Source organism: Rosa chinensis, chromosome 6, assembly GCF_002994745.2.
Source record: "Rosa chinensis cultivar Old Blush chromosome 6, RchiOBHm-V2, whole genome shotgun sequence".
Lineage (NCBI taxonomy): Eukaryota > Viridiplantae > Streptophyta > Magnoliopsida > Rosales > Rosaceae > Rosa > Rosa chinensis.
The window spans coordinates 14211234-14221868 of record NC_037093.1 but is presented as its reverse complement, the minus strand read 5'-3'; the positions used below and the strand labels follow the sequence as shown (position 1 = coordinate 14221868).

The following is a 10635-nucleotide window of genomic DNA, read 5'->3' as shown; positions in this document are numbered from 1 at the left end:
TTTGGTTGTGTTTTGTGGAGTTAAATATTGTTGCTTTAATGAATCTCACAAGTTGAGAAATTATAAGCATTATGTTGGGTTAAAAATTGCACAAAGTGTAAAATGTCACCCAACGTAATTTCACTCGTATTCATTAACAGAATAGAGTTTTAATTATTTCGGGTTCGACCCATTCAAGACAGAATGTGTCTCTTAATTACAATCTCCTGTTACAAGAGAACACCCTTTGATTCCATTTATAAAGAAACCAGTGTATGTTTGTTTGTTTTTGTGGCTGCACCCGAATTTTGGAATTGGTTGCCTACGTACCCGGGAAGGGATCAAGCCACTCGTAGTTCAAGAGTTCCAATAGGTGAACGACCCATTGGAAGGCTTGGATTTTGGAATAGGAAAAGTGTTTAGGATGCGGTTGCATCTAGATTATTTGATTCCAGATTGCCTACATACCCTTGCGGGATCAAACCACATGTAGTTCCGGCATTTGGGATTTAAATGGGTAGATGACCCATTTATTTTTGGATTTGTGTTTGAGATATTTGTGAGGGTTTAGAGCCCCTGAATTTACTTTTGGGTAATTTGGGAATGATTTGATTTTTCTGGTGTTTGGGTGAATTTGACTGGCAGAGTCAGAGATTTGGATTGGCTGAATGTGACTGGTGGAGTCAGGGATTCGATTTGAATTTGTGGGTCGCTAGATTGCCTACATACCCTGTGAAGGGATCAAACCATTGTAGTTCATAAATTTTGAGAATTTGGGATTTTTCTTGGTTTTGTACCAAAAGGATATTTTTTAGGTTCCGGAGCATTTTTTTCCGAAACCAAAGCCTGGGTATTTGGAAATGGAACCCATAGCATCATGCTTTGCCGAATTCTTCCAACGGGCTCAAATTTTGAACTGGGCTTATTTTGTATCCTCGCGAATCATATTCCTCGATTCATGAAGCTTTCTTGACCCCAAACTTAACACGGGGACTTTCGATGCACCGAGGGGACTCTGAGTCTCCACTTTTTAGAATCCAAAGACATGCATAAACTTTTATTTTGGGCATCAAATTTTGTTATGGACACCCGTAGCGTCGAGTAAACTCCGAGTCACACTTCTCAACTTTCTTTTGGAACTCGGGGGCACCCATCGAGCCTTTCTTCCGGGTATTGAATTTAATATGGACACCCAAGAAGTATTTTGAACCCCAAATTTGATATGGGCACCCGCAATGACCCATCTGTTGGAATTATGCACCTCTCCCTTCATTTCCTTTTCATTTTTCACTTGTTCACCAAAACTAGACAAACACGAAGCGATGTCATAATACTCCTGCCGATCGATAAAAGATTTGGAGATGGACTGTAGATCTCCCAATCTAATCTGGAAGTGGAATCGCATTTGTGTTCTTAGCAGGGGAGGATTTCATCATCTGAAGGTTGTGATTGGTGCTCTCACTTATCTTTTTGGTCTTGCCAGTCAGTGAATTCAAACAGGTGGAGTGCATCACGGAGAATAGATTTAGCTTCGTGCGGTTTGTAGGAGAAAAATTAACTTCCTTTTTGCTTGTTGCAGGTGTCATCAGAACTCTAAATTCAAATATTGTATTTTCGACAATAGGTGTCATCGAAGATGAGCACACACACGTCCTGTTGTAAACCTCTTTGCCTTGAACATTTTAAATTGGTTTACCCTTTTCTTGACTTGTATTTTTCCCTTTTGTTTAGAATTCCAGTATACTTTGATGACAAGATATGTTAATTAAACTTTCATGCTTGGACTTGCAAAACCCACCGCTCCATGTAAAAAAGCTTCCTTTATCATGTTCTCCCTCTCTTTTTGTTTTTTGCTGGCAGCAACATACTCCAAAACAAGAGTCCAGAACATGCCACTACCTCCATTATTTCCAAATGTGATCAACAAAGAAACATGTAGACCTTGACGTAGTTTTTGTCTTCATCCAACCTTGATTATACTTTCATGTTTAAGCTGGAAGGCCACCGCCAAACTTCTTTTTCTTTAGCTTTTCCATGGCAGCAAGTTCAAGCCTTATCATCTTTTGTCATGTTCATATATTAAACTAAACCTCCATATGTGGTCTGCAATACCACCACGTGCAAAGTATGCAAACAAAAGCTTCTATCTTTGATCATATCATTTAACAAAAAAAAAAACTTTTGTTCCTTTCATTGTTCTCAGTTTCATTTTTCTATGTAATCTTTGCAGCAACACTTCATGCTGAATCTCGACTACTGTAATTTCTTTTTTGTTTCTGGCCTTAGTTTACTTTGTTCGAAATCATGCATATTGTTTTATAAGGGATCGGTGGATTAAACTCCTCTTATATATAAGGACTTGGCTTTTCGTAAACATGGGCCACTGCATCATTCTGCTGCAAGCCTGCAACCCATGGCTAATGCTCAGAAGCCTCAACACGTTAGAGCAAATTTGGAGCCAACAGCATACATGAAGCGTCGCTGAAAAGTATAGACAGCCAGGATCATGTTGTTGGAACTTGAGTGAGCAAGACCACTGCCGGCATTTTAAGAGAACAAGGACTGCATCACTGGTATTTGGAAAGCCAACAAGAAACAGCAGGAACAGGGCCTGCATCACTGGGATTTAAGAGAGCAGAGCCTGCTGCTAGGATTTGAAGATGATATGGTACCCTAAGGCACCACCAGAGCTCGACGACGACATGGTACCCGAAGGTAACAGACGGAGCTTGTGGATGATACGGCACCCTAAGGCACGCCGTTAGAGCTCGACGACAATATCGGCACCCTAAGGCACGCCGTGTCGGAGCTTGAGGATGATACGGCACCCGAAGGCACGCCGTGCTGGAGCTCGATGACAATATCAGCACCCTAAGGCACGCCGTGTCGGAGCATTTTATGGTATCGCTTCGCTGGAGGCCTGCATCATTTGAGAACAGCAAAGGAAAAGATGCAGATTGGTGAAAGTCTCACCCTCTTCTTTCTTGCTTTCTTCCTTTCCTTGGCAGTCTTCTGCTTTTTTTTTCACAGTCCTCCTCAAGCAGCTGTTATACTCCTCACGTTCGTCCCCCCTTTTTGTTGTAGAGTCTCTCTTTATATATAGGCAACTTGGGTTTGCCAAGATGACGTGATAGTGATGGAGTTGGACTCCAACATATCAAGGCTGAGAGTTTGTGATTAATTTGGCATCAATAACTCTACCTTTATCTGCTGAACGTGTACCCTTCAGCTTCATTAATTGTTGTATTGTTCTACTTTCTCTCCTTTGTAGAATTTGAATAAAGCTAGAGTAACCCAACAGTAGATAAAGTTAAAATAAACTTCTAGAAGCAACGTGCTTCTTTTACACTTTTTCCTTTACGAAAGATATTTTTCTTTATGGGCTTTTGAAATTTTTTTTTTGGTTTCAACAGCGTGACATGAGTCATTTTAATTGAGTTTACTCATACGAGCTTAAAAAGCTTACCGGGTTTGTTGTTTGCAATCCCCGTGCACTATTCCATGGTATAGCGATTATTCCTGCAGGTGAGGACCACCAGGGCTGAGTACGAGGGCGTGGTTGCAGCAGTGTAGGTTCATAACCTATTTTTGTTAGTGTACTGCTGTTTTTGGTATGCTCCTAGCGAGCGTTTACATTTGTATATCAGTTCTCTCAAGTTTTGTAAACACTTGTTGATGTGATATTCGACTTAAGTGATCGAGTCGTTATTGACGTTTTGTTGTTGCTTAGATTAAATTGAGAATGTTTCTATGCTATTTTTGGGAAGTTGGTTAAGTTATCGCGTTTCGAATTCAAATATCTTTATCCAAAATTCGGGGCGTGATAGTAACCACCGAAAGTCTTCGATGTAAACTCTCCAGCATTGTCAAGTCCAATTGACTGAATAGGATGTTCCGTGGAGTGAGCCCGTCGTCATATGATATGTGCTAGGAGTGTAGTATAGCAGCATGACAAGTGGACAATGGCACCACACGTGACTATCGTATTTGCGTGTCAACCAACATCATGAGATATTTAAATGTCCGCAAGTTGATTGAATCAGTCCATAAAATCCCCACGGATTCTATGTACAAAAAGAATTAGTATTTTCATATCATTTGCATAGGACAGTCTCAGTCCTAATTTCCCTAAGGAACAAGCTTTGTAAAACTAGTGAGAGGCCTTAGAAGTAACCAATGAGGATTTTGGTTGGGCCTGAGAGTTTGAAATGCTATTTGAAGCAAAGTTGGTGATTGCAACATCACTTGAGGTGCCATTACCATGATGGACACCATCCATGGTGTCATGGCCATAAGAGACGCCAACCATGGCATCATTAGGGGGGACAAGGGCGGCCCTAGGCCTGTAATGGATGGCGGCGGTGATCACACTTAGTCCAGGAATCAACCTTTGATTCTTGTTTCACTTTGCTCGAAAGAATGGATGTCATGTGATGTCTTTAGTAGACAGATCATCATATCATGACTAGGATGAACTATCTTGTCGTGACAAAGCCAATATGTGTCTAAATTCAAGAGATCTTATCTCATGACTTTATTGGATCTAATAGCTCATATAGTGACATAGAGTCTACTAGAGAGACACGTAAACTTGTCTATGATGCGCCTTTGTTTGCAATCATTAAAGGTATTGCAAATGAACTTATTTTCGTTCTCTACATGCGTTTCCGCATGAAATCTGTTAGCTCGAATGGCTCAATAGGGTTTGATTTACCCTAAGAGCGTAGAAAGTTTATGTGACAATAATCAAGGTGCCACTTGGCAAGCAGAATTTGGGCTATTCCATGTCCTTGAACTAATCCTAATGGCCCAGCCGTCGTAGTCACAAAGTAATATGCTCATAATCAAAATAGAGCCATAATGAAAAGAACTCGAAATTTTATTCATAAGCCAATTAAATACATCATTCATCATTGTTTCTTAACAATTAAGAGAATCTAATCCAAATGAACTAGCTAATGCAAAACAATGGCAATCGTCTAACTTCTTTCGGTAACTCCGGGTGAGTAGAGAGATGTCGGTGGAGCGAAACTTGCTTAAGTACCCGAGACCCCAAGTTGAGTGAATCCAGGGACCGATATTGATGACTGAAAGGGGTTCCGGTGGTGCATGTGGGAGGTCAGCATATTGTTGACATTTGCGACATGACTTGGAGACTTTTTTTGTGTAGTCGTTGAGTGTGGGCCAAAAATACCCTTGCCGCATGGTTCGATTTGCTAAAGATCGTGCGCCTGAATGGTTTCCACACTCCCCTGCGTGGATCTTTGCTAACACCACCCTCCCTTCTTCTGGCGTCAAGCATATGAGATTTTGGCGAGTGAAACCCTGGCTGTAGAGTTTATTGTTTTGGATATTATAGTGGGTTGCTCTCCGCTTGAGCAGCCGTTCCTTGGTAGCATTCCATTGAGCTTGTACTCTATTATTTCTCCATCCAACTGGGATTGACCTTAATGTTGATATTTTCGCTAGAGTTTTGGTGATGCTTCGTTTGTCAAGGAATTCCACTCTTGTGTTCGTTGGACTTTGATGAAGTTGAGCAGTTGCAAGCCTTGTAAGGGAATCTGCCTTTGTGTTTTTGTCTCTTGGGATCTGTGTGATGGAGTGAAATTTGAATTTCTCAATGAGGGTTTTTACATACCCTAAGTATGTCATTAGTTGTTTGTCCTTAGCCTGGAAACTATCGTTGACCTGATTGACGACAAGTTAGGAGTCACTGAAGATATTGATGCTATCAGCGCCTAAATCTATGTAGAGGAGTAGTCCTGTGATGAGCGCTTCATACTCCGCCATGTTGTTCGAAGCTTTGAAGTTAAATTTTAGGGCATACTCCACGTTCAGTCCTCCCACTACTAGAAATCTGTTCATTTACATCACATCATTTAAATCGGTCAGACTTGCACATGATGTAAAAAAGTAAGTTGACATCGTTTTAGAAAAATATCGATTTAAATGTATATCATTAACATCGGTTCTTAAAATGACTGGTGTTAAATGTTTTGTTCGAAAATTTGCGGGAACCTAGTTTTGCAAAAAGCGCTAAGTCTTTTAAGTGAAATAAAGAAGCGGGGACTAAAACTCAAAACTTTCACACTTAGAAAAAAAATTGCGCCGAACCCCAATACTGAAACACAAACCCTAAGCTCAGTCTCGACCTCCATTCTCAACCGAGACTCGAGCTCCTCCTCCTCACCATCACAATCCTCCCTCCTCCATTCTCAGGCGGAATCTGAAGCGTCGAGATCCCGATCTCGATCTAAAATTGAAGTAACAGCTCTGAATCCTAGGCCCGGCCTCAATCTGAGATTGGCAGAGTCGAAGAAATTAAAGAGGCTTCGAATTCTGATCTCCCTCTCCACCTTGCTGAACAGCTCGCTCTGGTCTTCTCCGCCCTCTGCTCCTCAACCCGCCGATTCAATCTCCGATCACGAAGACAACGGCTTACCATAGGCTAGAATTTGGGGTCGTTGACGGTCTCTATCAAACCCTTGCCGTCCGATTTGGTCAAAAAGCTTCTCTTCCAGCTCCTGAAGGGCATCGACGACTGTAACGATAACATCATCCTCACCGAAACCTAGACCTAAGAATCTGCTGCTTGACCAGAAACAACAGAGCCTCAAGATTGGCGATGGGATCAGTCAGTTTTTTGCTTTCTTTTGCGAGTTTTTATGCCGGAGACGGTCACTCTCTGTTACCAGGCGCTGGAGATTTTGCTTGGGTCCACAGATTACTCAACTTGGCGGACATTTGGGCCCTCGGCTGCATCTTCGGTACTTTCAATTTCCATTCATACTTTCTTAATTCAGTTGAGATTTTAATGGTTCAATTAGTTGATTGAGTGTTTTGTGTATTCTGAAATTGAATATTGTAGCTGAGATGGTTACTGGGGATGTTCTGTTTGTTGGAAGTACTAAGATTCTCCCAGGTAGGGCTTTGGGGATTTGAATAAAAACAATTTATTTACTGGGATTTATAGCTTTCTAGCATATGCGTTCTACATGAAGCCTAACATTCTTCATGGAACTTGTTCTTAACAAAACATTAGGAACTTGTTCTACAGAGAATTTAGACCCTTCTCTCAGAAAAAAGAAAAGAGACTTTTATCTCAGAGAGAGAGAGAGAGATTGGAGATCTTGTCAGATCGGGAACAGAAACCTGTAAGAGAAATCTCTAACATTCTTGGTGTTCTGTTCTGTGTTTGTTTTTGGGATTTCTGCAATGTTGGTTTATTTTCCAGTGCAAAGCTTGGAGCTTTGAGGGTGTTTCTAATTTTTCTTTAATGGGTATATCTTTGTTCTGCTAATGGTGGCTATTGACTGGTTATTTGTTTCATCTGGGTTCAGAGTTGACTTGCTTTTTTATTTGTGTTTCTGTGAATGTGAATGAGCTTAGAAATGAAAAGAGAGCCCTTTTTGTGTTCATGGGTTTTGCTCACATCTGTTTGATTATTCAAGTTTATGAATTTCCTCTTAAATTTTCTTGCAAATTGAACCATCCTCCATGCCTATGAGTTTGGGGACCTCAAGCTTTTATGGTGTTTACCTTTACCCACACACACATAGTCATGGAGTACGTGTAATTTTTCTTTTAGCCTTATTCCTTCACACCAATTTATAGGAGTCAGCCTTGTTGGGACATCATTTGTATTGTTGTTTATGGTTTACTTTTATGAACACACACACATATATTAAGCCTAGTCTTATAATTGAGAAGAATGAACACTTTTGTTGGCAGAAAAACCTGTTTTAAAATTTGATATGATTTTCTCTCATTTCTTTCACTTTCAGGTTGTGTGAAGGTGGAGAACTACTGGATAAAATTTTCTCCAGGTAGAATTATATTCTTTATATTGAAACTTGTGGTTGGGCACTTTCAGATTTATGAATTCAGTTTGATTTATTCTCAGTAACTCCTTGTGGCAGGGGTGGAAGATACACAGAAGAAGATGCTAAAGTTATTGTTGTGCAAATTTTAAGTGTTATTGCCTATTGTCATCTTCAGGGAGTTGTGCATCGTGATCTAAAGCCAGAGGTACAACTACATTCAGAGTTTCTACTTTCCACTACTTTCTTGCATTTGGATGGAATAGTATTGAAAGTCCCCTCCACATGTAGTTTGTTTTACATCTTCAGTTCTCGTCCGAACCTATTACCAATAACTCTTTTCATTTGACTGCTTGGTAGAATTTTCTTTTTGCCACAAGAGAAGAGGATGCTTCAGTGAGGGTTATTGATTTTGGTCTCTCCGATTTTATAAGGCCTGGTAATGCTTCCACATACTATTTTTCTTGGCTTCAAGAATGTGTTACTGCACTTTGATTCATGCCTTGGACTTCTTTTGTAATAGGCTAATAGCTTCTTGCTTATATTAGTTGTGGTTGTAGTGTTTTTTTTTTTTTTTTTTTTTTTTTTAAACTCAGATGAGCTTAAACTACAGGTTTTCTGGGATCTTTGGAGGCATTAAAGAATTACTTTGACTGCTTACTTATATAAATTTTAAAACAAGTTTGAGTTTTTATATTTTTTCTTACTGATAAAGACTGTAGTATTTTAAAGTAGGGTTTTATTCTGTGTAATTTATAAACTGTTGAAGGGAATACAATTTCTTGCCACCACTATTAGACTATTTAACTATAGGAGGATCTCTTTGGTATGCATATTGTCATGTTTAGTGGATAGTTCATTAGATAATGATGTTGTCTGTGGCACTTTGCAATTTCACTTCTTCTCTGTGCATATATCTGTTCAGCACTTTTACTAAAATAATGAACCGCAGGTAATGCTAGCCTTCTTTTCGGCGGGCATGAATTTGTTGTCAGGTCTTGGTGCAAAGATTGAGAGAGAGTCCAAGCTGAAGCTCAATGACTTTGACAAGGTTAGGTCATTCAATATTGTGGACTTGTCAGGTAGATATGCTTCACTATCATGCTTATCTACATTTTCAGGCTTTTAAGAAAATACTTGCTGAAAAGTTGATATTCTACTTTACTTTGCCACTTAGGTTATAATATAGAATGCATGAGATTACTTATTCATATGAGTTTCTTCCTGATACCAACTTCATTGACGTTTCTCATATGTTTTTAAAAAGAAGTTTCTTTCTTGTCCCTCATTTTTTTATAGTTTGATTTTTTTATGTCAACTTCATTGACATTGCAGGTTTTTGCAATGTCGGAAACAGCTCTGGGACTTTTTCTAGATGTAGGTGCCTCTTGTTATTTCTCGAAGCTTTTTGGATCCTTTGGTAATGCTTGTTATATCTTTGGTTTACATTTGTGTTTCGATTGCCCCACCTGCAAATGTTGCTTCTTGATAGGAGAAATAAGTTCTACTAATGTGTAGAGGAGGGAAGGATCAGTTCCCCCTTTCTTATATTCCACTTTCTACATGCCATTTAGCCTCTGGCAATTAGTGTGTGCTTAAAAAAAAAAGAGTAACAAATAGTGGCATACCAATAAAGATTAGCTCTAGGTTTGGACACTGATATCCTGCAACTATTTATCTTATTGGTTCAATAACTATGCTACTCAATATCTCTACAAGAGAATTACTTTATTAGGTTTGAGATATTTATGGTGTGAAAGTTTCTTGTTTCTTTGTGATCATGGGGGTTTTCTAGATTTATTTGATTTAAGAGCACAACCTATGCTCCATTGCTTCATCTTTTAGCTGAAAGGTTTAGAAAGTTAAGGAATGCCACACGCAAAAAATAAAGATGAAAAAACATTAATGGTCTGCGTTATTTTCTTAGCATTTAACTTATGGATGGTACTTATAAATATTATGAATTATTGAATATATATATATATATATATATATTTATATATGTTATGGTGCTCCATTTTTATTGTTTGTGTGGCGTGGGATGATTTATTGGCATATAATCATTTGTGTTTCTTGTGAGTTTTGATTTGGCAACTTAGTATGACTAGCTTTGATATGGAGTGTTTATATGAGGACAGTGTTTATACATAATATTCTTGTGTCCATCTACATTGTATCATTTTTCAATGTTATTGGGAATGTATATTTGTATCTGCTTGTTTGGAGAGCATTTGATGAATTATATTCTGGAATGTGGTTAGTTAGTGTTAGCTTTTAGTTCAAGGCTAACTATGTTGGGTTGAATCTTGTTTAAGAATTTCATTTGAGACTTAATCCTAGGCCCTTAACTTGCTTCTTTTTTTAGTAAAATATAGGAACCCCCAGTATTATAGTCTGTTTAAATCCTATTATGTTGCTTTAATTCAAATACTAATTTTTAAAGAATATACTAAGGAGACCTGATGTCGTGGAGTTCTATATGAAATGCCAATATACTCTATTCATGAGCTATATCCAATTATTCGTCCCTGTAGTGATATTTGTTCCTCATTTGGACATTAGAGATTAAGTTCCCTCAACTTCTGTCCACTGTACATCTAGTTGAAAAAGTTGGATATCCTTTTATTAGTATGTTATGAGATAGCTATATAATTAGCACTTCAGAAGGCCTGCATGTCATTATCCATACAAGCTATCCACGGTCTGGGAATCATGCTCATGGATTGAAACTCACACTACCAAGAATGATGCATTGTACTGATTTATGATTTACTAACAGTTCTGCTGGTGTGCCTTTCCAAACTGGTAGGCACTCTTGATGTTCTTTCTATGGCAT

At 38.8% G+C, this 10635-nt stretch overlaps 1 protein-coding gene across 1 annotated transcript; it reads left to right on the top strand.

The window, feature by feature from the left end:
- The first annotated feature begins 6604 nt into the window (after positions 1 to 6604).
- LOC112170860 lies at positions 6605 to 9503 on the top strand. The gene is made up of 6 exons (XM_040508437.1): positions 6605 to 6746; positions 6848 to 6901; positions 7764 to 7805; positions 7883 to 8007; positions 8752 to 8850; positions 9135 to 9503. Exons 1-6 carry the CDS (start codon positions 6605 to 6607, stop codon positions 9315 to 9317), a joined length of 645 nt encoding a protein of 214 aa, XP_040364371.1. The 3' UTR covers positions 9318 to 9503.
- The last annotated feature ends 1132 nt before the right edge of the window (positions 9504 to 10635 follow it).